The 27,498-nt window shown below is 41.7% G+C and overlaps 1 protein-coding gene across 1 annotated transcript in view; it reads right to left on the minus strand.

The window, feature by feature from the left end:
• Positions 1–27,498, minus strand: part of COL6A5 (collagen type VI alpha 5 chain) — a gene marked incomplete at both ends in the record, with an annotated part of 82,765 nt that overhangs the window by 40,242 nt on the left and 15,025 nt on the right. Inside the window, 20 exons of the mRNA XM_081159145.1 lie at positions 1,338–1,373; positions 1,479–1,529; positions 2,994–3,056; positions 5,305–5,367; positions 6,373–6,435; positions 7,912–7,974; positions 8,382–8,417; positions 11,712–11,765; positions 12,162–12,227; positions 12,867–12,929; positions 14,813–14,866; positions 14,953–14,997; positions 15,104–15,130; positions 15,473–15,544; positions 17,261–17,314; positions 19,366–19,458; positions 20,044–20,186; positions 22,229–22,310; positions 22,421–22,761; positions 24,200–24,775. Of these exons, the coding sequence (XP_081015271.1) occupies positions 1,338–1,373; positions 1,479–1,529; positions 2,994–3,056; positions 5,305–5,367; positions 6,373–6,435; positions 7,912–7,974; positions 8,382–8,417; positions 11,712–11,765; positions 12,162–12,227; positions 12,867–12,929; positions 14,813–14,866; positions 14,953–14,997; positions 15,104–15,130; positions 15,473–15,544; positions 17,261–17,314; positions 19,366–19,458; positions 20,044–20,186; positions 22,229–22,310; positions 22,421–22,761; positions 24,200–24,775 (2,045 nt within the window). The remainder of the gene's footprint in view (positions 1–1,337; positions 1,374–1,478; positions 1,530–2,993; positions 3,057–5,304; positions 5,368–6,372; positions 6,436–7,911; positions 7,975–8,381; positions 8,418–11,711; positions 11,766–12,161; positions 12,228–12,866; positions 12,930–14,812; positions 14,867–14,952; positions 14,998–15,103; positions 15,131–15,472; positions 15,545–17,260; positions 17,315–19,365; positions 19,459–20,043; positions 20,187–22,228; positions 22,311–22,420; positions 22,762–24,199; positions 24,776–27,498) is intronic.

Consider the following 27,498-nt stretch of genomic DNA (forward strand, 5'->3'; position numbering starts at 1 on the left):
TCAGATATAAGAAATCAATGTTTAATTAAATGTTAAAATATCTGCTATGAAAGAATAAAAAATAATTATCTCCAATTCAAAACCTAATTGATCTTATAACTATACCAGATATTAAACACTAAAAGTTTTCTTCTCCTACCATTTGGAATGAAGTCACTGATACACTTAGATATTCTAAAAACTATTTTAAATTTTCTAAGAATACAGATATTTATGTATAAATATGTGTAATGGCTATCTAATCAGTTAATAAAAATATCTAAGAAAAATCTTTAAAAATCAGAGAAATATTGACTACATAAAATACTAAATAGTGAATTACGTCCTAAACTTATGAATCATTTCTGAAAAAGTTGAAGGTAAAAAAGTTATTCTGACTTTGGGAGGACTAATTTTAGCACTTATTTATCAACATGCTAATTTCACATTTATCCCTAAATTGAAATACGCTGTTTTCTACCATTATCAGTAAATTAGAAAATTGTCCTCTACAATGAGAACTTATGTCCTAACAGTTATTTATATGGTCCCTTCTTATACCCTTCTCCACCTAAGGAAAGAATCTCTTTTGGTAATTCATCAATTAAAAGCATTTTAAAAGGATTCAAATATTGTGTCTTTTCCTATAGTTGATTTGATTTGCTTAATTAGACACTTTTTAAAATCCATATTCTAAATTTTAATTTGAGCAACACCTATATGGAAGGCACTCTTCTAGACAGGGCACTTAAAAAAAAAGAAGAAGAAAATCTTATTATATAATTTTAGTGTATAAAACATATATAACACAACTACTGGTTGAAATGGAGAGTGTGTCTGGCTCTAGAGCGTGGAGATGGATTTCAGTCTGGCAGACGGTGAGGAACACTGGAAGATGTTTAATCAGGAGAGTAACAAAATTAAGGCTACACTCTGGGGGGAAAAATCAAGTGACAGTAGTGTTTGGGATTAACTGAAGCACAGAGAAGTGGGAAGCAGGAGGCCAATGAGAAGAATATTGTAATCCTTCAGGTAAAAAGAAATAAAGGCCACCAAAATGAAGGACAAATTGCAATAGCTGAAGTGGAAAGTTTTGAATGAGATCACTGAGGCAGAGAAATCAAGATTTGGGTTTCCAGACAAGGGACACCAGGCAATGAAGAACAGGACGAGCTTTTCCAATGTAAGGATTCATAGGGTTAAGTATGGTCCTTTTTTCACAAAGTCCAGGCAAAACAACTGCCTTGCTTTTTGTTTGTTTGTTTGTTTGTTTGTTTTGTTGAGATCTACAAGTGTATTTCAATTCTCAGATAAAAGGTTAAGATCATGGCAATTTCAAAAGGTCACGTGCATAATACCTTTTGCCCCATATCTCCAGGGAATCCTCTTGGGCCCTATAATTTTCAACAGAAAACATAATAAATCAACACAACATATTTTTTCTTATATTATTTAGGTTTGATTCATCAATTAAAGAAATAATTGTTTTCCATATTTACCTTTACTCCTTTTAGTCCCATAGGACCATAGCCTGGGATGCCAAAATCTCCCTGTGAACATATCAGATCATTTCAATTTCTCAAAATTGAAAAGCAATTGTAGTCTATACTGGTGAGATTATAATGTCAGGAGAGAAGCACTGGGGACTTTCAGGTGGAGGGGGCCTAATCAATGATCTTGACCTCTGGGAACATGCCTGTTGTTGGGTTTTCCTCACTTGCTGGCATGTGCCTGATACTTCTTTAGCCAGCTCCACTCTGCAAACATTGCAGAAGGCAGAGGGATGGTCATTCAGGACTTACGGAGTCAGTGGATGTTACTTGACTGAAAAATTAGGAGCCGGTCCAAAGGTCATGGGTGAGGAATCCCCCCAAAAAGAATTATAAATGGCCAACAGACGTATGGAAAAATGTCATCCTCGCTAGTAAACAAAGAAATGCAATTTGAAACAGTAATGAGACACTATTTTTTTGTCAATAAAATGGGTAAAGATAAAAATAAGAAAGTGACAATATCCATTGTTTGTATGAATGCCCTGAAGCAAGCACTCTCCTACTTAACACAGGGGTGCATATATCATTGGGACTTTCCTAAGGGCACTCTGCAATAGAGTTCAAACATTATTTGGGTATGTGCATAACCTTTGACCCAGCTGTGCTACTTCTAGAAATTTCTATGTAGAAATGAATTATAGTTTTGTTCAAAAAAATCTAATTAGGTACAAGAATGTTAATTTCTGTGCTGTTTATGACAGTGAAAAACAAAAAACAAACTAAATATCCAATAATAAGAGATTGGTCAAATGAACTAAGGTACATACATTCAATAGAATATTTTGAAGTCATCTAAAGTGATGTTGAAGGGAAAATGTAATGACATGGAAATATGCCCCTGATACATTGTTAACAGGAAAAAATAGGAGTGATTTTTTTTTGGTATCTCTACGATGTTAATGATAAATATCTCAAAATGGTGGGATTATAAGTAATTTTTTTCTTCCCCATTTCCCATCTTTTATGGTTGGTAAGTTTCCTATAATATCTATGTATAACAGTTATAATAAACCTTATTTTTTAAAAGGAATAAAAAAATGGTTCCTATATTGGCTGTTCCATGGACTGAGATCCTGTCACAGCCCAGAGGAGCCCATTTCTTGGTCCTATTCCCTGCTTTCTGTTGTCACCTTAGAGTTTTTCAAGAAGGGAGAGAAATGGGTAGTGTAATTTTTCAACTGACATGTGTCTATGTGGCCATATTGTTTGTTAAAATATTTATAGGCCTGTTCTAACTTATCCATTACCCTCTCTGCATGCCCCCTTTCCCTCTGGCTGTCCTCCCCCACTTTAACAGACTAGCTATAGGATGAGAGCTGCAGGGGATGGGAGAAATATCCTGCAACTACCTAGGAGGTGCTGAGATACCTTTGCTACCCCAGATGTTGTCAGCCTCCTTCTCTTTGCCTCAGAACTGAGCACTTGGAGCTGGGAAAGGGTAAGAGTCCTAAAACCTCATACCTGTTTCCCTCGCTGCCCAGCTTGCCCCACTGGCCCCGGACCTCCAGGAATTCCAGGTTCTCCCTAGTAAATAGGATGAGAAGTTTCAGACTGGTAAAAATCACACCTAGCTCCCACCATAGCAAGTTCTGTCCACTGGATGAGGAGACAGGGTTCTCAGAGAGAGTTCAATGCTTAGTAAGGAGATGGGGTGTAGAAAACAAATAGTGATCTTCCCAAAGGCAAGCAGAAAACATCAGCAGAACCCAGGGCTGGACTCAGGGACTGCTTTCCCAGTGTCACAGAAGGACTGAAGGAGAAGGCAAAGAGAAGAAAATTTACTCCAGGGAAAGTTGTTCAGTTGCCCATCCAACAGTCATTTATTGTTGTGGAAAATAAACCATTAAACGTGGTAGATGTGGTCCCGTTGGAAAGAGACAGACAGGCAATTCTAAACCTGTGTGATAGAGTTCAGGGTGCTATGGCAGCAAAGAGAAGGGGAATCTGCATGTGATTCCGTGGGGCTAGGAGGCTGGCTGCCTGAAAAACAGGCGCATGGATGCTGAGGCTGGAAGGAGGAGTTGTGTGAGCTGTAAGAAGGGTCAAGTGAGAATATTCCAGGTAGAGGGATGGCACTGGTGAGAAGCCTGGGGCAGGTGTGCAGGAGGAAAGGAGCTATGAAGCCTTAGAGTTAAATAGAGTTGATCGGCAAAGGGCCTTCTAAGCTACTGTAAAGACTGGAGATTTTCCTAAGGGCCTGGGGAAGTTAAGACTGGCTACGTAATTTGTGGGGCTCAGTATAAAATGAAAGCACAGGCCTCCTGCTCAAATAGTAAGACCAAGATGTTGACAGCACAGCGTTAAACCAAGCATGAGCCCGTCTAAGCTAGGCCTCTGGTGTGACAGCACTGGTTCCAGGCCCAGGGGCTGGCCCTGGGGGAGGGAGCTGTGGAAAGGCTTTAAGCAGGGGGTGGTGAGACTCTAAATAGGCCAATAGTTTGCTCTCTGACAATTTCCAACAGAGCCACCTCCGAGAAGGTAGGCTGAGTCAGACAACGACATGCACAAGATTTAAGTTCTGACACTCACCCCCCCCCCCCCGTCCCCCACTCTTGGCCCAACTCTGCCACCACACTTTTCAGAGCTGTTTATGATGAGTGAGATCACTGCGTCTCTCACAGGGAAGTGGGGCGGCTTCATGGCGAGGTGAGCAGCTACCTTCCAGTGGGGGGAGAATGTGTAGCACCATACTGTCTGTGTCGATGGCTATTTTTGTTTGTTTTGTTTGCTTGTTTGTTTGTTGCCAGAGGAGAAGAAGGGTAAAGGGATCAAATATATTGTGATGGAAGGAGACTAAACTCTGGTGAGCACACAATGCAATATACAGATGATGTATTACAGAATTGTACACTTGAAACTTGTATAATTTATTAACCAATATCACCCCAACAAAGTCAGTAATAAATAAATAGGTAGGTAGGTAGGTGGGTAGGTGGATAGACAGACGGACAGATGGATAGATAGATGATAGATAGATAGATAGATAGATAGATAGATAGATAGATAGATAGATGATAGATAGATAGATGATAGATAGATATAGATAGATGATAGATGATAGATAGATAGATAGATAGATAGATGATAGATAGATAGATAGATGATAGATAGATACAGATAGATGATAGATAGATAGATGATAGATAGATATAGATAGATGATAGATAGATGATAGATAGATGATAGATAGATAGATAGATAGATAGATAGATAGATAGATAGATAGATGATAGATGATAGATAGGTAGATAGGTAGATAGATAGATAGATAGATAGATAGATAGATAGATAGATAGATAGATGATAGATGATAGATAGATAGATAGGTAGATAGATAGATAGATAGATAGATAGATAGATAGATAGATAGATAGATGATAGATGATAGATAGAGATAGATAGATAGATAGATAGATAGATAGATAGATAGATAGATAGATAGATAGATAGATAGATAGATATAGATAGATAGATGATAGATAGATGATTGATAGATAGATAGATAGATAGATAGATAGATAGATAGATAGATAGATAGATGATAGATAGATAGATAGATAGATAGATAGATAGATAGATGATAGATAGATAGATAGATAGATAGATAGATAGATAGATAGATAGATAGAATCCCATCCATCTATTAGCAAAAAGCTGGTGGGTGGTTTATGGTGCCTGGATTCAAACACATGAGGAATTAACATGAAAATCAAGAAAAGAATGGAGATGATTTTCCTCTCAGTATTTGAAATCAATAAGAAATAACACATACTTTTTTCCCCAAAGGTCCAGGTCTTCCAATACTCCCTTCAGCTCCCAGTGGCCCAGGAGAGCCCTGAAAGAAAATGGGAAATGGAAATGCAGCATTGCAGCGATTCTTAGAAAACCCATTAGATGAGTTCAGCTTTTCTACATGTCATCTCCAACAGCTCCTTGATTTCTTAACAAGGAACCCAGCCACCCAGGGGAGAGAGACATCTGGGCTGAAACCAGATGACTCAGGCTACAGTCCTGGTTTGAAGACCACTAGTCTTCATCTGCAAGGACACCACTGTCCACACGGGGCCTTTGACTCGACACACATTGTTTCTGAATGTGTTGCAACGCACTGATTTTGTTGAACGGATACTGTGCTGTCATCCGCACGTCTGTGCGCTGCACTGTGCACACATACAAAACAGTGTGCTGAATGTGTTTCAGTTTCCCAATCTGAAAATGAGCAAAGGGGTCTTTGACAAGCGTGCCAGGAAGATAACTGAGCAAACACCGGTATCCCTAGCCTTCTGAACTCTCGCCGGCTGAGCTGAAGAATTGAATAGATTCAGAACAATTTTCATATGAATCTCTCACCATCCAAACTCTCATTACTCACCGTCTGAAACTCAGGAACCAAGTAGATTCAGAGGGTGAATTCAAAGCTGAATTTGGAAATTAAATAAATTGTAGTAGTAAGGACCCTTTGTAGAGGCAATTTCAAATATCTACAGTCAGTGGAGAAATGAATGCATGGCCCAGATAATTTTTAAACTTTAGAAAAACCAGAATAACCTATCAGGTTTGGAAACGTGCATGAGTCAGCAAGATGTGTACTCTTCCAAATGCTGTCTACAGGCTGATACAATGGGTCTGCACTTTCTGTGTGAAATCCCAGGGAAGGAGAAAGAGGGGTGCTTAAGCTATGTACAAGGATTCTGAGCCGTGCTAAAAATTTGTCCCAAGTTAATTCAAAAGTGAAATACTCCCTATGTAGATAACATAAAATAAACTATATATGAAGATGTTTCCGAAGCAAGAGAAATAAAGATTGGAGACAACTGACTAACGTTTCTGAGTCACTTACCTGAGGTCCTTTAGGCCCCTCGCTTCCCTTCTCTCCATTCCTGCCAGGAATTCCATTTAATCCCTTTGTGGCAACAAAAGAAAAATAGTGCAATGAAGTCAATGAGAAGTTACTTTCTTCAAGTGTGCTTTTGAAACACCTCCATGTTAAAGCATGGAAAAGCAACAGTCTAACCCTTTGAAAAGCCAAAACTAGGAGATTAAGCAGTACTTAGAAAGGAACTGAGGGGAGGCCCATCCTCAGGAGTACAGAGTTTAGGGATTCCCAGCTTGGGTATAAAACCTTCATCCTTCTCTGAGAGGGAGAAATGAAAAAGAGACCAAAAAGAGAAATAAAACACATGGAAGAAGGAAGTAAGACACAAGCAATGGTCAGATGGCTCCTTTCATGGAGCAGTTTCCTTGGGTCAAAGTGCTTTCAATGTGTAAAATAGAAAGCAAAGTTGTTTTAAGTTATCATGAAAGGATATTTTAGCAGCAGACCCCATCAGAGGCACATTTTCTGCCATAATTAGCATCAAATGCATGGTTCTCATATGGTCTATCAGAGGAAAAGTCGAGGTGCTGGTAGTGTTTCTCACTCTCATAGACCAGCTGTAGAATGCACTGGCTGCCCCATGCAAATGGTGGTTGGAGCCACTGGGCTCCCTTGGTTCACTGCTTATGTATCAGAGGACGTGGGCGTGGCTGAGGCAATGTCAGCCCTCTCCTCACAAAGCCTGGGGGTGGATCTAGGTTGGTCCCATGGTTATTTAATCTTGAGGATCTGCTACCTGGTGGCTTGGTTCAGGGATCCCAGAACTACTCAAGAGAATTCCATATTCCAGTTTAGTATTAATAATATGGAACTTTCGAGAAGAAAAATGAACTCTTAGGAAGGTCTTAGAATGGACACATCTACATAGGTCCTTCTAGGTAAGTTCAGGCTGAAAGTGGACTCATAAGGTGACTAAATACCTACATGTTACAAAGGCATTCTCTAGCAATGACCCTAGCATCTTTCTTACGTGGAAGAGAGACAGACGTGTCCTTACTGTGATGCCAGTATCACTAATGATGTGACTAAGAAAAAATACAAATGTCTCACATAAAGCTCTATCAATGATGTTCCAGATGCAAGGTCACCCCTACGGAGTTAGCTTTAGGTGAGTTGAATAACAGCTTCCAATTCTTAACTTTCTTTCATGGGAGTCTGACTGCAGGACCTCAATTAAGGAAAAACAATTTGTTGATCCTGATACTGATTACTAATAAAATATTAAGGTCTTACTAATTCACTGTTACTAGCATGTAGACATAATACCAGGTGAGCACAGAACATGCCTTTATCGGTGAGCTGCGAATGTAGGAGCAGGCTAGATGGAGCAAAACTCCCCCACCGCAATGGGAAATGTAGAACTCCAGAGACAAGTACTTCGGGGGCGGGTGGGGCTAGATTCCAAATTTCTCACTTATTTATTTTTATACAGAATGACCTGCCATCTTCCCATCAGAACCACCCAGCATTATTTATCAATATTTATGAAATATTCCAACACACCTGTGGGCCTTGTAATCCTTCAGCTCCCTGTATACCTGTAGGTCCAGGATTTCCCGGAACCCCCTGAAGAGAGAGAGTTTTCAGTGTGAAGGTTTTCTCCGCACAGTTTCCACATGGGTCTTCCCCTTATAGTTCCTGGTACTACAGCACAGCAAGGTTGTTTCTAATTCTAATAAAGAATTTCACTCTACTGCAGTCCATTCCCAGTGCACGTGAAAAGCATTGAGGTGCACAGCACAGGTCCTCTTTTCTATGAAGTGCTGTGACAAGGCTTTGCCTTAGGTCAGGCCCATCCTGTTCCTGGCATCTGAGCTGATCCCCTCTCCCTTCCCAGTCAATGGGGATCATGTCCAATGCTCAGCACTTCCTACAACATCCTTGTCAAATGCTCACTCATCCCCAGTGCACTCGTCTGTGAGAATCTCCTTGGCCTCATCTACCACCCTGGACAGGACGCAGCAGGTACTCACTGGGGCGCCAGGCTGCCCCCTGTGGCCTTCTCTTCCCTGGAAGAAAAGGCAAAGTGTTAGTGTCTGGGTGTCTGGATGGAGGTTCCTTAGAGGCAAATCAGCCTGCCTTATTCTCTGATAGACGTGTAAGTAACAAGCAGCTCAAAATAATGGCTTCCTTGAGGCACTTTCCAAAGACGAGTTTTCACACTAGGCACTTAATTACTGATTAACATTTGGGGGATTGATTATAAACCGATCTAAATGTCATTATAGAGCCAGCTCCAGTCTGACAGCCTCTGACAATTACCTAGGAGGCTGTTTGGGGAGTCAACCGATCCTGAAGAACCTGTCTTTGACCTTTCCTCTCCAGCAAGTCCCACAAAGCCCTCTCTGCTCATCAGAGGCTTCCTGTGTGAGAACAGCCTGTGCCACAACCCATCTCTGTCCTGGGCCCCTGAGTGTGTCTAGTGGGAGAGTAAAAATGTGTTAGATGCAGTGCTTCATATGGGCCCACGGGGGTTGTTTCCATGGAATTCTACAAGGAGAAAATGATTAATGAGGTCCGTTCAACCATGTTGTGGTCCAAATGGCACTTCCAGGTTCATCTGAGAAAAGCCAGGCTGATCTCTGAAGCTGAAATCAGTCGGCATCTATCCAGAAGCGGCTGCACGTTGCCAGCTCAGGCTCACCGCCTAGTGGCTGTCTTTGCCACACCCGCTCCTTTCCATAGGGCAGCCAAGCTGGAAGGTGACTCAGGCCCCAGATGCTAACTTCTTTTTCCCTAGACAGCAACAATGTCCATGCCCTCACCTCCCCACCTCCCAGCTCTGCCTCTTGGAGCCCTGGAACATCTCAACCATTAACTTACATTGTGTTGTGATAAACAGCTATGATTGCTTCAGATACAAAACAATACTTTTAAAAATTCCATTCGTTCGTTCATTCATTCATTCATTCATGTCCTTAGAAGTCAGGCAGTCTTGAGCTTAACTCTCCCCTTTAAAGTCTGTGTGGCATAGAGCATCTGCATAATAAACTTTAGTCAGGGTGGTTAGGAGCCCCAACTCCAGAGTGCAATAGTCTGGGTTCTAACCTCCGTCTACCACTTACTATCTACCTTGATCCTGGTTAAACTGCCCAAGGTTCCCTGATTTTTCTCATCTGTAAACTAGATATAATAATAGTATCTACCTCACATGTTTATTATGAGGATTAAATGAGTTAATACTTGAAAGTAATTTGATTAGCATCTGGCATAAAATAGATGCTAGAGAAGTATAAATACATACTATTATTATTGTAAGTATTTTATGTGTGTGGCAGGCAAAAGATAGTGGAACCTGGAATGTGATTTTAAATGCTCTGGTTCTCAGTACATTAATCTTTTTTTTTTTGCAACAGCCAGTGCAGCAATTTACATAAGTTGAAATTGTGTCAGTAGGAGGCAAAGTCTTAGGGGTGTGTGTGTGTGTTTAGAGTTTATCATCCACTTAAGATTCTCTCACCCTTGTAGAGAATTCTGACCTTCACTGAAAAGGTGGGGGAGAGGGTGGAAAAGCTTGGTCTTTTCTTTTCACATTGCCTGATTTAATTCAGGAGAAAAGAGATTACAAAGGAGGAGATGGCGGGGAAGTGAATGAAGATAGGGGAGGGAGGCTGAGAGCCTCTGGTCCTTGGAGTGACTCGGAGTAGCAACTTTCAACCTTTTTCATCTCATGGCACACATAAACTAATTACTAAAATTCTGTAGCACACCAAAAATAGATTCTATTTTTTGCCAATCTAAATCTTGATTGCTTTACCAAAAAAAATAATAATAGTAATTACCTACCTTTTTTGCTCTGAAGTGACTTTTTAAAAAAATCAGGTGCCTATACTTGTACATAAGGATTTCTGGTGCCAAGAATTAACCAATCAGAGGCAGCCTTATTATGCAATGTGACAAATAAGACACAACTCTATTACATCACCTATATATTTATGGTTCAAGACAGGACATTCACACAGGAGGGCTGTTGTGTTGGCTGCTGTCATTTTTTTAATTTGACAATCTAAAGGAAAAGAGGTCAGTCCCTGACTAAGTAGTCAGGTATTGCATATTTTAAAACTTGCAGCACACTGAATGAAAATCACTGATTTAGAGTAATTGGCTGGTGCTTCCAAAAGTAATCCCCTGCCTGGTTGATAGCGACAGTTATAAAGTTACTTCAAACTAAAAGTATTTTTTATTAAACCAACAAGAATACATATTTAGCTTTAAAATTTATAGCATTTAGAGCATCTTGCTGCTCTCTTGCTTCTGATTTTTATTCTCTTGTGTAGAAAAAAGGGCAAAGACCCAAAGAATTTTACCAGAAGCCCTGGGAAGCCTAAGCCATCCTACCATAGATCCTTTCCCTTAAGAACTATGATTCAAGATAAACAAGGGCAAGAGGAAGTTAAAACACATTAATCTACTAACTATCCCAGAGAGAAAGGCAATCAGTCCCAGCCTTCTAAGTGATGAGATTACAAGATTGTAATAAAAAAGAAAGCCAAGTATTTTCTGTTCCCTCTTGAACAAAATTCAGGGCCAGATGCAGGACATTGTACAATATTCTTTGCTTATGAGCTCCATGCTGAGCGCCTGATAAAGTGGTTTCTCACACTTTAGCAATATCATCTCTAATTGTAGTAGTCCACAAAGAGAAAAGTGATTTCTTGGCTATTCCTTAAAAAGAAGGGAAAACCTAGAATCATTTTTTAGTCTTGATATCCCATGAGCTGCTATAAAGTTACACTAAGATCTTGAGGTTGCCATCAATCACCAGTGTTTGGGTTCATTCGGGATAAAGGTATCTGTGTTTCTTCTCTCCCCCCCCCCCGGCCATATATGAAGAGCATTTACCCAGTTCATAATATTCTTATATGAGCTCAGAGATGCTAAGCTACTGGAGGAGGGCTTTCACGTTAAGTCATTGACTCTCCTCAAAGACATTCAAAGGCTTCCGGGAGGGAGAAAGGGGCAAGCAAATTGTGTCCCAGTGATTCTCAAACAGGAGCAACTTTGCTCCCACCCAACTCCCCACCATCCACCACCACCATCTGGCAATATCTGCAGACATTTTTTGATGTCACAACTGGGGGAGAAGGTGCTATTGGCATCTAGTGGGTAGAGGCCAGGGATGCTGCAAAATAGTCTCTAACGCACAGGATAGCCTCTCATAGCAAATTATCTGGCCCAAAATGTCAGTAGTGCCAGTGTATTAGCCCTGGATCAACTGACTCTGCAGCAACAAGTATTCGGAATGCCTCTGTGGCATCATCAGAGGGTAAGGAGGGGAAATAAATGTCCATAAAAATACTCACCCCACGTCCTATGGAATTAGGACTGCTTTGTGTCCCTTTCTGTCCGGTTCTACCCTAGAAATACAACAGTTCCCCAAGATCATAAAGCAAATGATTCTAAATAAATTATAAAGGCATCAGCATCAAAACCACAAGCACTATTAAAACAGCAGAACAAAAGCGTGATACTAGACTCTGCATATTAACACTATTGGGTATGTATCCATTCAAGAAGAAAATGGTATAGCAGCGTGCATTGCTATTACCAGTTTGCCCATATATCACCTGCCAGAAACGTAGTAATTTTGCCCATAGTAGTATAACCTACTACAGACATAAGGCTCTTTTCCATGTGAACTTAAGGGAGTTTATCAATTACAGATGGATTACATGTTTTACTAAATAATTAATTTAGACTTTATGAAAGCCTAAGCTTGAATTAATCAACTCATGCAAAACAGATCCAGTTACTTGTCTTCCTTGTTCTCCTCTGAAGCCCTTTTGCCCTTTGATGTTACTGTCTTGTCCTGGGTTACCCTAGAGGAAGAAATAAAAAGCATTTCAGAATTTTTTTTTAAAAAAATCATCTTTTTCTTTTTTGCAAAATAGTACATTGTTCAAGTACTAAGATAACTTGGATTAAGTGATGAAGGGTGTGAGAAAAATCCTCCATATTTGAAACTCATAGATTTTTGGAAAAAATGAGAGTAATAGTTTCCCAAGTTTGAAAGGGGCATGGTGATGAATGATGACTTATTAGAGTGCATGCTGAAGCTATGAAGAATTTCCTTTCTCTGTGTTGACAACTTCATTGATGCACTAGTCCAAACATGCTTATGCCGCTTCCTGAACTGTGCAACAGATTCCCCTGTAATCAAGTCCACATCTAGGTAATCTGCAAGATAGAAGGGAAATTTCTCCTCCAAAAGAACTTAAAAGTCTCAATATACCACAAGGATGAATAAAATGGAACTTAAGTTCCCAGTTCTGAATTTTGTATGTAATCAGCCCAAATCAGAAGCAGACAGATCTTTCCCAATCAAATAAACCTCAGTCAACTTATCTCCCCCACTCCCAAGACAAGCCTTTGCCTACAGGTTAGCAGGAGACACAAGGGAAAGGAAATAAGAACTGTGGAACAAGAAATTCAGAGTCATCTGGGTCCTAGTAACTTACAGGATCCCCTGGGAAGCCTTTCTCCCCATATTCTCCAGGGGGGCCTCTGGCACCTGGGCTGCCCTGAAAGAATAAAATGAGTTTCTGAGTTAGCTTGTAGGAGGGTTTCATAATAATATTAAAATGTCAAGTTTTGTGTGTGTTTTGAGGGGAGGAAATCAATCATATAAAATGATCCATGTTCCTTTGCCCCAGCCAGGTTCCCTCCAACTCCTCAAGCAGAACTAAGTCTAATTCTAAACCTAAGGTTAGTATTACCTGTAGTGAGGCTGAGCAGGGGGAAACACCCTCATAGTCTAGCATAGTGCTGTCCAACAGAACTTTTGGTAGAGATGAAAATGTTCTAGATCTGCGCTGTCCAATATGGTAACCGCTAGCCATATGTGGCTACTGAGCACAAGAAATGTGGTAGTGCAACCAAATAGCAGAAATTATCACTTTAATTAATTTGAATAGTTACATATTGCTACTGGGTACTGTATTGGACACCCCAGCCAGTCTAGCAACTTCTGGCATCTATAATTAAATTGTTCCATTAAGATGTTCCATTCTCAACTCAAACTTAATTTTTCCCAACTCAACTTGTCCAAGCCATGATCCTTACAGGCATTTGGACTGACTAACTTCCTTGTCTTCTAGTCACCTAGATCTGGAGATCTTATGTCCTGGAGCCAGGACTAGGATGAAATAAGCAAGTCACCTGCCATGCAAAATTTAGGGAAGCACTCACTCTGTGCACACTGAGGCTTCCCTAAATTTTGTACCCTAGGTGCTCACTCCAATCTGGGCTCTGCCATGCCATTAATATGTTCTGTTTCTGTTCTCCTGCCATTGCTTTACTTGAAGGTTTCATCACTTCTCACCTTGATTGTTACAGATTCACCTCTCATCTTTGCCTTGCACCTGTGTCATCTCCAACATATCCTCCACGCGACTGCCAAGTAATATCTCTAACATGCAAATCAATCGTGATCCCCCTGCTTAAAGTCTTTCAAAGGCTCCCTATTCCCTAATGGTTAAAAGCCCATCTCCTCTGTATGACACCAGTGCTTTCCCGATCTCTTCCCACCACCTCTTGAACATGACCTCTCTCTATTTCCACTCTAATACTCACACCAGGCAGAACAACTGCAGTGTCCCAACCCTCCATGTCTTTGTTCATGCTGTTCCCTCCTTCTGGAATGCCTTTCCTCCATGTCTTGCTACTTCCTATTCATCTTCAACCCAGGGACCATTTCCTCCAGGGAGATTTCCTGAACTCCTTCCCCACCCTGCTGAGTTAGGACCCTTAGCTGGGCCCCAATCACATTCTGTGTTGCCATTAGCTATTAATATGTCTGTCTCCCAAACTGCACTGTAGAATCCTTGAGGACAAAAGACAGTGTGGTTCATTTCTGATTCTTTGGTATGTAACACAGTGCCTGGCACACCTCAGGCATTCAAAAGCAATTGATAAATAAATGTATCAGAACATAAAAGCAGAGCTGCTTGAAACCAGGTAAGCACATATTAATTCATAAAATGAATTCAAAATTTAAAAAATTATTAATTTTTGAAATGAATTTAAAATTTAAAAATAAATGTTTCACTGTGATTTGCTATACCAAGACCACCAAAATAATGTTGTCTCTTGCTTTTTTAATTTTTTCCTGATGCAATGAAGAGAACATGAAAGCTGCTGACAGGCAAAAGCACTCATTTTCAGACCTCTGGAAAACATGCCCATAGAGGATCCTTTCACGCCTTGAAATTTCTAGCTGGAAATTCTTGAAAATTACATAGTTACCCACTTGTTTCGAACCGAATGCAGCACCTATTCGATGGTAACGGGCCTTCATTACGCAGTTAAGTCAGCTGTCAATTTTATCCCTAATAACCACTGACACAGCAATTAAGACTGTCTCTGTTACCAAGTTCTCCTGCTCTGATGTACTGAAAAGTGTTACCTGAGATCCTGCATAACCTTTTGCCCCCTTTTTTCCAGGAAATCCACAAAGGCCCTAAAAGACAAGGAAAACAAAATTCCCATTTAAAAAACATATCAACCTCATTCTAATTTTATGGAACTTGAAGGAAAATGGCTTACCTCTTCCCCATCGAGGCCGGCTAGCCCATCTTCTCCCTCTTCTCCCTGAGGCACAACAAGGGGTAGCAGTCAGGCAAAGGAGATCCCTGCCCAACAGTTATTGGGAAACTCATCCCATGAGGACATGCAGTTTGAGAAGAAACTACAGTACCTTTGACCCAGGAAGTCCTCTGGTTCCCTGTAAAAGAGTGAACATCTCTCAGTGACATATTGAAGTCAGAATGTGGGATCCTAGACTATTGCAGCAGGAAGGGGCTGCCTCCCTAAAGGCAGTGATCGTGTATTTCTTTAGTTACTTTTAGCTCTACAACCACAAAGAGGTTATAGGTATAACTTAATTAATGCTCAAAACTCCTTGAGATGACTAATGTAAGTAATCTGCAGATGAGGCAACTAACATGCAATTGGAGAAAGGGAGAGAGGAAGAGGAAATGGAAGACAGAAAACGAGGGAAGGAATGCAGGGCAGAAGGCGAGGATGTTGAGGAGAATTTAAAATAACATTCCCAACAGAGCCTTACCTTTTGACCAGACTGCCCTGGACATCCTACAATCCCTTTATCTCCAGAGGGTCCAGTTTCTCCTCGTGTTCCCTAAGAGAAAGTATCCAAACAGATATCCAAAGTGATTCTTTTGCCAGAAGCTGCCAGCAGTTTACTTTCTGAGAGTGAAGCTAGAGCTCATGGGCACTGTGACCTTTAGACAAACAAATCCTCACACCAGCTCATTCATTTAAGTCTCTTTTTCCCCTCTATTCAAACATTTTTCCTGTCAGTCTTCTTTTCAGATCCAAGATCACACAAAGGTGCAGGATGAGCTCAGTCACTTCACTGCCTCATCACAGGGCACAGCCACAGGTTTAGAAGTCGCCTCACTTTCCAGCCATATTCCAACCTCTCTGGTAAGACATGCTGGCCCTGAACTCTTGTCCAGGGCCTTCACGTTGCCCTGGAAAAGTAAGCATGGCTCATGGTACAGAAGCAAATCAGTGCCAGGGGACTGGAGCCGAGTAGAAGCAGTTGATGGGAAGTGTCACTACTCTAAGCCAGTGCTCAAGGGAAGGCCTACCAGGTCGAAGATCCCCAAAGTCTAACCAGCCACGCAGGAAGAACACTCAAGGTCAATGACCTGGGCATCTCCCACCCATCCTGCTTCTCCCAGGAAATATTTCAATACAGGTAGATGCTAGAGTGAAATGCATCTCGAGAGGAACAGTATTGTGTTCCTCTTGAGCAGGAACCCCCGGCTACCCCTTTCCCTACTGTGTCCCTTGTGCCTGGCTCAGATCTGGGTGTAGAGCACCTGCTTAAAGGTCTGCTGTATGGATAAATAATTTTTTAGCAATGACCTTAATTCACTCCATCTTGGGAGGTGAGAGGAGAAATGATTTTCCTTCCGCCTGCTTTGCTTTCTTTATTCTGAGGATTACTCCCAGTAAAGTAGGAGGCCTGGCCCACGGCCACAGGTTGCTGAGAAGTGCTGAAAGATTCCAGCTTCCCATTGACTGGAGTCTCAGCCAGCCGTGGGCTCACAGCCAGGCAGTACTGTGACACGAGTCCTCACACTCAAATCCTTCTATGCTGACTGGGTGGGCTCCAAGGCCTCTCTGCAGGTACAGGGTGGGTGACTTGGAGCACAGTGTTCATTTTGTAAGCTACAGTCTTAGAGGAGCTTATGTTTACACATGGGGAGACTGAAGAACAGGAAGTTAAGTATCTTGTTAAGGTTTCACATCTAGGCCAGCCCTTGACTGTCTGACTCCAGAGGCTGTCGCTGCCCAGAATGAGGAGCTGACCTTGATTCTAGGGGGATGGAGAGGCAGACTGGATGCTGCCTGAACTTTTCCCACCCCAGATGGAGCCACCATGTGGTTTCAGTTCCTCTGAATCCATTTCCAAGATCTGATTGATGAACCAAATGAAAATGACCCTACAAAGACTGAGGTTCGAAAACCTCTGTGAGCCATGTGACTATGATTCCACACCTTGGGGGTGCTTTGCCTGCTTCCCTTTCCACACACTAAGTGCTGCATGGGGTAGAGAGGCGCGTGCCTAGCTCCCTGCCACTGATAAAAATATCCCAGAAAACACGTAGGTAAGCATGCTCCCTTCCCAGCCCTCAAATTGGGTTAGCAAGTGCCTTGTGATTCAGACAAGGAAAAAGGTAAAGAAAAGCAACCCACTTCCCCCCAAAACTGCAAACAATATATATAAACAAAACCCCACCACCTCTTCTAGGAGAAAATAAAGCTTTCTATAAAAATAAAATCATTAAATGTGGGGGGTGGGGGGTGAGTCACAAAAACTTACAGGGTCTCCGTCCTCTCCCCTGTGTCCCCTGGTGCCTTTCAGACCTAGAGGACCCTGGGAGGAAAGAAAGAAAATTAAACTTTAGCCATCTTCCATCAGTGCAAACTTGTGAGGTCATTAGGCATTTTAGGTAAGTCCCTCCCTCCAACTCGGTTGTCATTTTTGCAGGTGTGGCTGTGAGTTTGGAGAGAGTCTGACATTCATCACTGAAGGTCTCTGCAGAAGGTGACCCTCCTGATACCTACAGGAGACTGACCTTCGGAATCCACCTGCAACTCAGGGTGTCAGGGCCAGTTCTGTGACTCAGAGATTTACATCAAGGACAGCGGTGGCCACCATAACTCTTTTAGCAGGCAAATCAATAACACTTCCAAACAGATTTTATTTTCTTCTGCTTCTTTGAGAGCTCAAGGAAAAATAAGCACTTCTCCCAAGAACGAGGTTCCATGTATGTAAACGGCGACCCTCTCTCCCTCCGCCACGTGTGGCTTAACTGCCTCATGGCTAATTTGTAGCAAGGATTTCAATTGAGGTTTTCTTTCCTCCTCTAACACAGGGCCTGGCTGTCTGCTCAGCATACACGGGAGCTGTGCTCTTAGAGTGTAAGTGACACGAGCAAAGTAATCAGACGGAACTGTGCTCAACAAAATACCGTAACAGTAAAATGTCCAAGATAAATTACCCTTCCGCAAGCATGGAGAATACTGTACTCGGGAAGAAGCATTGTATTTGGTCTCTTAAAATAGGACAAACCAGACTCTTTTAATTGTGATCTTTAGAACCCACTAGAAAAAGTGCATAGAAGTAGATAAAATACCACGGTAGAACTTAATTATTATAAAGTAAATATCTGTGTAGCCACCACCCAGGCCAAGAAGGAGGACAGGGATGGTACCCAGATGCAGAGCCCATCCCAATCACCAACCATTCCACCCCCACCCCAGGGAGGACCCTCCTGACTTTTATGAGAATACTTCCTTGCCTTTTTTTATACTCCACTACTGACTCATCCCTACACACTAGAGGTTAGTTTTGTCTGTTTTCAAATTTTTTATAAATGGCGTCATACCATATTATTCTTCTGTGTTTTGTTTTTTGGTTTTTTTGGCCATTATTGTGTTTGTAAAATAAATTCATGTTGTGAATAGCTGCAGCCCATTCATTTTCAACACTTTAGAGCAATCCATTGAATGAAAATATGATGATATACTTATCTATGCTATTGTTGTGCAAATGATCTTTTATAACTTGTTTTTAAAGGGCTATTAATCTGCAATGCTATGCTCTTTTTGCAGTTCAGTCACATTCTATTGCTGATGAAGTACACCTTTCCCCATTATTTTTAACACCTCTTGCCACCTTTTAAAAAATTTATTAAATTTATTGGGGTGACACTGGTTAATAAGATTATGTAAGTTTCAAGTGTACAATTCTATAATGCATCATCTGTATATTGCACTGTATGTTCACCACCCAAAGTCAAGTCTCCTTCCATCATTATATATTTGACCTCCTTTACTCTCTTCTACCTGCCCTTACCCCCCTTCCCCTCCAGTAACCACCACACTATTGTCTGTGTTTATGAGCTTTTTATTTGTTTGTGCATGTGTTGCTTTCTGTTTTTTATCCTACATATGAGTCAAATCATATGGTTCTTATAACCAAATGGGAGAAGATGTTTACAAACAGTATGTCTGACAAGGAGCTAATATCCAAAATATGTAAAAAATTCATACAACTCAACAACAACAAAAATCAAACAACACAATTAAAAAATGGGCAGAGAACTGAACAGACACGTCTCCCAAGAAGGCATACAAATGGCCACCTTTCGAACGGTCTAAAGTGATACAAAGTATAAATTGTAAAAATCAAAAAGCAATATCACTAAGGAGCTATCAGAGAAAAGGGAGTTAGTCTTAATAGCAGCATCAAAAGTGAGCCCTTCTGAACTGGCTCCTACACGACAGAACTCACACAAAATGCCCAAGGCAATTACATCAGCATCTAATGAAGGCTGTAAATTCAACTACTCAGTCTCAGTCTTGGTCCCACCCACACTAAACTAAGGCCTATTAAGTAGAATTGTTTCAACAGAATGGCACCTTCAAGCCTTGTAGTCCTCGGGCCCCATGAGGTCCTGGAGTCCCTGGGCACTTGCAAAGTGCACAGCAGCACGTCCTCTCTGCAATGTTTCCCTGAAAAAAAGTAGGCTTACTGAGCAACAATTATCAGGAACTCAATTACATAAAAACTGTATTCACAAAAATCATTATCCGCCACCTACAAGCTTATGCTCTCCCCTTGGGCAAAGGGTTACAGAGAATAAGAGGTGCTTTTTGACTGAAGAGTTTAGAAAGGGTGCCAGGGTAGCAACAACTGCATTGGCAACATACCTCTCCAAGGAAATGATCTCTATTTATAGGAAGGATGCCCACCGCATAGATGGCCACAGGCCAAGTTTGCACAAGACTGGTTGGTTCCTAGTTGAGTCTCCTGTTCCCTCGGATTTCTGTAGCATAGACTCTCTGTGGTGTTTCTTATTTGATTAAGGACTGGTTGGTTTTCTAGTTCCCTATGCATTCGTTTGGTGAAATAACAAAAGGATAAAAGGGCATGCAAAAAAAAAAAAAATTGGTGCTCTAGTCTTTCAGACATTTTTACATACTAAAGACTATGTACTGAATTTAGGGCAATCAAGGCATCTTTGGGAATATTCATCAAGATTCCAGTTTTGCTCCTATTGCCTTTTGAATAACTGGACTTTCTGTTCAAAAACTCACCAGATACTGTGATAGCATTTTGCCCAGGTGTCTATTTCCAATGGTCAGGTGAGTCCTGTAATCAAATCCTTTCCCAAATTCAAAGCTGGAAAACTCGTCATGTGCAGTTGTGTTTAGCGACACGACCAGCAGAGCATCAAGTCCTATGCAGTAAAAATGACAGGTATAAAACCAAAGGAATTGCTCACCCAACAAAGAAGAAGAAGAAGAAGAAGAAGAAGAAGAAGAAGAAGAAGAAGAAGAAGAAAAGCAACTCAGTGAACATTATTCAAAGAATCAGAAAGGGGGGAAAAACCTAACAGAAAGCAGTACTCTTGAGGTATGAAGAACTCAATAGCTGGTTTGCCTGCATTGTCAACACACACACTAGGTACTCACTGATCCCCGACTGTAGCGTGAAATTTCCCAAGAAAAAGTATGCAAGAGAAACTATTTACAAATCTACAGAAAAACACTGACAGAAAACTGCTTAATATCTCACCATCAATTTTGATGCAATTCTTAGGCATTTGAAAGCAATTTTTAAGAAAGGGCATTATTCTTGTTCATCTTCCAAGTTTTTCTGAATTTAACTGAATGTAAATTAATGACCGTTCTCAAGTCATCTCCATTGCCAAACATCCTTGGGAGCCTAGGCCCTGAGAGCCTGAGGAAAGCCCAGGGTAATTTCAGTCTCAGCTGAACTCTTGGCCATACCTGGGGGTTCACTTATTCATTTATTCACTCACTCACTCACTCACTCACTCACTCACTCACTCACTCACTTATTAACTCATTCACTAGCTCATTCACTCTATCCATCCTTTCATTAAACAAATACTTGCTTTTTAGGAGCCTCAAATATACTAATTATTGTATCAGGGATACAAGATGAACAGAATAGCATGCTCCTTCTCTCCACAGAGGTCTGGTCTACTGGAAGAGGTGACAGGTGGAAGACAGTTGCTCTGAGAAGGGACAAGTACTCTAAGAGAAACATCAGGGTGCTATGAGCCTAAACAAGAAGCTCTTAACTCAGTTTTGGAAGGTCGTGGAAGGTTTCTGTAAAGAACTGATGTCTAAGCTGATCCTAAAAAAATGAATGAGAGTTGGTCAAGAAAAAAAACAGAGATAGGAGGTGGAGAAAAGATGGGTGGTGGGAAGCTGAGAGTGGGAAGAGTTCTAGGCAAAAGAAAAGAGTATATGCAAGGACTGGGGGAGTGGGGCTGTGAAGCACATTGGAGGAAAAATGGAAAAGGTCCTGTACGCCTGGAACACTGAGTGTGAGGGGTGAGGTAAAGCTGGGGTGGGGAGCAGGGCCAGATCCTGCTAAGTGTCATGGGCCATACTAAGTAATTTAATATACCAAGATCAGTACAAAGGTGTTGAAGGGATCTGAGAAGGGAGGGTGATACAACCTGGCAATAAAGCAGGACATTTTGTGGCCTCTAGGGAGGTTGCCCACAGAAGCTGAATCCCAGATGTCAGTGTGGGCCCACACCCAGGAAGTCTCAAACGATGTACCCCATCTGACAATCTGTGGAGCCTCCCTCCTCTCATTGGATATTACTCTCAACTTCTGCATTTAGCGTCCAGCTCAGCCTGAAACTATGACATGAACAGGGAATATACAGTGAGAAGTGCTTTTCAAATTCCATGCTGCTATCTTCCACATGGGAAATCAAAAGTAACAAGAAATATCTTAGATCAGGTTCTCTAGAAGCTGAATTTGAGAGAAGAATTTGTGTGTATGTGGTTTACTGAGGAAGAGAGAATGCAGAAAGGGAAAGGGAAGTTGTAAGCAAGGATGTGCCTCAGTAGAGTCTTCACCTTGGCCTGATTCATGAGGAAATAAATTATATCAGAGTTGACCTTGGGCTTTTGCATCCTTGTACAATGATTGCCCCCCTTCACTCCCAGGTGGGAAGTGGTGAACCCCCCCACCCCCAGAGCATCAGGTAATGGTTCAGGTCAGTTAAGGGTCCATGTCTGTGGAAGGTCACAGGTGTAAGCACTTGGCCACAACATCTGCAGCATTTGGGAGGTGAGTGTGTAGGCTGGTCAAAGGGGTTCAGGCAAGGCACCTACACCGTGGCATCTGCTACAAATGACCAGACAGATCTCAAGATCTGGAGCACCTAAAAAGGTAGAGATTTGTTCAGCACATTCCATACTTCATCATTTAAATTTTCAACTCAGTAGGTACCTGCTTCTCTGAGCCTGTCTGATTGATCTTCAAGCATTGTGATGCTTTCACCCCCGATACCATCTGAAAAGATGAGTAGCACCTAGAGAAAGAAGAGAGCAGAGAATAGGAGGACATGAAAATGAAATATATAATCGGGAGGGAGAAACATGAGAGCAAGCAGAGATGGCAGATAGAATGTGACATGGATACCTGTCCGCGGGATGCAGATTTATCCTCAAATGTGTCCCACAGCTGCTGCAAGAACTGTGCATTCAGATGAGTTGGCCCATTGACGGTGACTGGCAGAAGGCTGTGAAATACTGGTTCTTGGTAAATTTGGAACTTGGCAGGGAATTCTTTGTCACTGTTTACCTTAAAGGCCACATTCACGTGTGTCTCTGCTCCTGCCCCACAACTCACCCCCCTGATGGAGGTGATGTCTTCTAAGATGTCTGGGAGGTATGATTCCAGCCGGGGGTGGCCATGGAACAACAGCTGCCCAGGCCTGTGAGTGGATGTGTCGAACCCAACCACTATGTCCATAAAGCAATCTGCAGACCAAGGGAAACAAGACTAGATTAATGAGTAAATAGAAGCAAAGAAGGGCAGAAAAAGGAGAGTGGTCATGGCCCAGAGAGGGAGAGTCTCTACTACCCAAAAAATGTCCAAGAAGGAAGATAATGGCTGCTCAGTCAACATATAACACATGTGCTTCCTCTAACACAAGTTCCAATAGCTATCTGAAGTTCTAATCATGGTTCAGTCTCATTCTCAGTGACTGGCTGTGTGTGTGTGTGTGTGTGTGTGTGCCTGTGCAGATTTTCTTCCTTTAATGATGACATATTACGATTCATGTAATCATAACATTAAATATTTGAATTGTCCTTAGGGATTATTTGTTCCAGATGTCACACACTCAGAGGCCAGGTGGGTAATGTAATGTAAAGGAGTGAAGTGGGCAGAGAGTGAAGAAAATGAATGGAGAGCAATGACCCATCTGTTCACTGTTCAGCTCCAACTGAGAGTAGCCAAGTGGGAAAGGAGACTCAGTGTTGTCAGATCATCTGATTTTTTCAAAGGAAAGCCTGAAATCTATGTTTTTAATGTAAAATCTCCAGTTTTTAAAAGCTGTCAACTAATTTAATAAGTTGTCCACACTAGACAAGACAAACACAATTCAGATGCAAGTTGCCATTTGATCACCTCTGACCTTGTCCACTTGCTCATTTTACACATGAGGAGACAGCAATTCATGGAAGTGGCTGCAAGTAGTCAGGGTTAGAACCCTGGCTTTCTGATTCTGGACCCAAGGCTCTCTCCACCACCATAATCTGCCTCTAGTTGAGCATCCAAATGGGATGTAAAAGATATTCATTTCTTCACTCCCTGCCCCCTTGACTCTTTCACATTACCCACCTGGCCTTTGCAGCCATTTGTGCTTGTGATCTCTGGAAATTAAGTAATCTGTAAGGACACTTCAAATCTTTACTATGATAGGATTACATGAGTGCCATCATTAAAAGAAGAGGACACACAAGTACTCATAGAGACACACACACATACATAGAATCCCTTCCAAGATACTTTAACAAAGTTAACATAGTAAAACTTCCCATCAGCAAGTATTTATTCTACTTAGTTCCTACTGGGTGCAAGGCATTGTTCTAGGACTTCCTGAAGTGGAAAGATAGAAATAGAAGACTGAATCCCAGATGCTAAGAGGGGCATAAATACTGGATTACAGGAAAGGGACAGGACCGACCAGAGGATACAACGCAGGGCCTCCTCCAGTCTCTGCACCCTTTTCCTTGTCTTTGAGGGAGGCTGACTGATCCCAAATTTCCCGGAAGCAGAGCAGAGGTCTATTCTCACTGCACACTATTCTAAAACTAAGTTCTGCTAGAGCGAGCCCATAGACACCTTGGGAAGTGGAGAACTGGGACGATGCAATTAAACAAAAACAAATAAAGAGCACTTTAAAACACTTACTGGTTTTCCCACAGCTCTGGCAGATTTCCCGGACAATTCTTTTTTTCACCTCCACATTCTTTAATTTATTAAAGTCTTGAAAGCTGAGTATTTTTTCAGAATTGCCTGTTATTGGCAGAAGTTGTGCCTTCTGAACATGTCCTATGCCCAAAACCAGGACACAAACTCCAAGGTCTTTCAGGATTTTTACAGCATCTGCCACATTCTCCTGGGGATCCCCAGATGTGATCACAACCAAAGTTTGGGGTACACCAGCATTTCTTCTCCCACCAACAGATGGCTCAAACATAAAGCGCACTTTGTGAAGGGCGAAGTTGATATGAGGAGGCCCATTGCTCTTGGTGATAGCTTGAATCTTAGTCTTCCACTGGGTTTTATCCAGAGAGTTGTCCAATTGAATAATTTCTTGGTAGTTGCCCCCAAATTGAGCCATCCCAATTTTCATTCTTTGAGACTGAATGTCGAAATTATCAATTAAGTCTGACAAGAAAGTTGTCAGGGTAACAAACTCTGAATCAGATACCATGTTAGAGCCATCACAGAGGAAAATCATATCAGCTTCTGGAATGTTGCAGGCTGCAATTGGAAAAAATAAATCAATTACTTTCCTCGTGAATCCTTCTAAATTTCCCTTTTACTCAAATACTCAAATTGTTTTACTAAATATCCACATTAGTAGCAAATTGAGATAAGTTAACAGAAGAGAGAGCTACCAATTGCTTCTCAAAGGGAAGGGAAAATAAGATGGAGAAGGTAATTGACTTTGTTTCAAATTTTATTTACATGATTCATTTGACAATAAAAGCTACTCAGAGGATGGAAGTTTAAAACGTTTTTGGCATCCAGTAAGAGTTAATATTCATGACCACCTTATGAGCAATTATTCTAATTCTATAGATACAAAAATGGAATCCAGAGATTAAGTAACTTGCCTAAGTGCACAATTAGTAGGCAGGGAAGCTGGTGCCTGGCCCTCTCGATCCTTTCTATCCTTAAATCCAGCACTTTTTTCTACTGTAAAATTTTAAAAGTAATATCGCCCACATATTAAAACTTCATGGAACAAGTGCTAATGGTTAGTAAACAGGGCATGGGGTCATCTTCCTAAAGTCCAATGTGAAATGTCCCATAACCAAGAAATGATCCTCAGTTCTAATCATACACAATGGCTGGGGTAGAAGCAGCACTAAAGTGATTACTAAAAGTAATTGAGACAATGGAATGCTTACTGACACACAATTCCTTGCAAGGGAAGTATAGCAGACACAGTGATGGGTTGTTCAGATAGACCTTCAAGGAAGGACCTGCTGTCGGACCTGCTGCCCGGCTGTGGGAGTGTTGTCAGCAGACAGCCTCTAGCTGTCAGCTCCTTCAGGGTCAGCTTCATTGCAGAGTGATGCCTTGCCGAAGGCCATGCCCTTACCAGGGCATCCCCCATCTGGGGACTAAGTGAAAAGGTCATAAAAAGACCTAGTTGTTTTAGCCTTATCCAACTCAGATGGGCAATACTGGCTGCAGAGCCAGGTTTGAAGCTTTGTCAAGTGTGATCACTGTTGACTTCTGCCCATCCTGCTTTCCCCCTTTCTTTCACAGGTGTGGATCCCTAATAAATTTCTTGCATCCCAAAGTCATTCTCAGCATCTACCTCCAAAAGGTAGGCATGGGAAATGAGAATAAAACAGCCCCCATATTGCTAGGATTAGACTATAGTCCTTGCAATGTACTAGATTTGGTGGGGACCCAATGATAAACAAGAGGCCAAGCCTGCTCAAGGAGCTCATAGTCTTCTGACAAATACAGATAAGGACATCATAAACATGTGTTACCTGCTACTATCAGGAGAAATAGAAGGTACAAGAGTTGGGGGGCAAAGTGGGGACACTGTCTGGTGTTGGGTCAGGAAACTAGCAAACAAAGGCTGAAACATACCAGACAAGTAAGATGTAGCCAAAGGAAGTGGTGGGCTGGTAAATCCGTGGTGGATAGAATGGTGTATGGAAAGATGTGGAGGAATTTCAAAATGACAGGAGAGATTCTGAAGAGGGGAAGGGCAATAGATGAATTAGAGAGGTGGACAGGTGCCAGATGGAACTCAAGAGTTTAGAAATTGTCAACTGTAAGCAGAGCAGTGACAATCTAGTGTGTATTAGAAAGATCACTTAATGTTGAGAATGGGCTGGAAGGTGGTGATATGGATGGTAGGTAGGGAGACCAGATTTCAGGGTGTGAGTCCTGGGATAGGCTCGAACAGGCAGAAGAATCAAGATGGTCCTGGTGCCTTGGAAAAGTCATACTTTTTTTCTTAAAGATGATACCATAATTCAGTGTCTGACACCAAGAAGATGAACTTATTGCTTACGTACGTCAGGTAGAGCTATGGTGGTTAGACATAGTTTCATTCTGCACAGCAAATGCCGATCTAACACAGGACTGGGGAGAAGGTTTTGTTTGGGGTTAAACTGCTTACAGGGATGGGAGAGGGGTTAATGTCAGTCTTAGAACGTTATTTGTTTTAGATTCAAAAGTAGATTTTAAACTGGTAAAGAGTAAAGAAGAAAAGAGAAAAGGAAGAAGAGAAGGGAGTAAAGAAGGAAAGGAGGAAGGAAATTAGTTGATTAATTCATTTGCCAGGTTTGAAGGACTGGGCCAATACACAGCCAGGATTCTCACCTTCCAAGGAGGCCTCCCTAGATGACTGATCAATCTCTGCTACTCTGACCTCAAGTGGCAAATCTCACCCTTGCCTCACTCAGCTGTGATGCCTCCTGTCTATCCCAGCTCAATGGTACTTCGTGGAATCAGCTGAGGCCCCTCCCCTCCTTATTCCTAGCAGCCAGTCTCCATTATTCCGCACTGAACTCCCATAGTCTTCCTCTGCACTGGTGATACTCATCCAAGCACATTAGACCACTCGCACTTCCTAGGACCCTGTAGAATGCCTACAATCCCATTGAGAGGGCCCTGGATGTTTGAAGACAAAAGTTTATCTGTTTTAAACCATGAAACTCTCCATTTGAGTTTGGCCTGAAACTGATGTCCAGTGAATACCTTGAGAACATTAAGCAAACAGAGAAGCACAAAACTGCCAAGAAATAAGGTGAGGTGAATATTCTCTAAAGGAGAGTTCCCTTCTGCCAAGAAAAAGGCAACAGGGTTGCAAGAGAGCAAGGAATGCTTCTTCTATCATCTCTTCAATGCATACTGTGGTGGGAAGGGACCTTTAGGATCTTGCTCAATTAATACATTTGTTTTAGAGATGAGAAAAATATGTAGCCTAAGCAGAGAAATGTTCACCCCAC

The sequence above is a fragment of the Miniopterus schreibersii genome, assembly GCF_964146895.1.
Source record: "Miniopterus schreibersii genome assembly, chromosome: 15".
NCBI classification, from domain to species: Eukaryota; Metazoa; Chordata; class Mammalia; order Chiroptera; family Miniopteridae; genus Miniopterus; species Miniopterus schreibersii.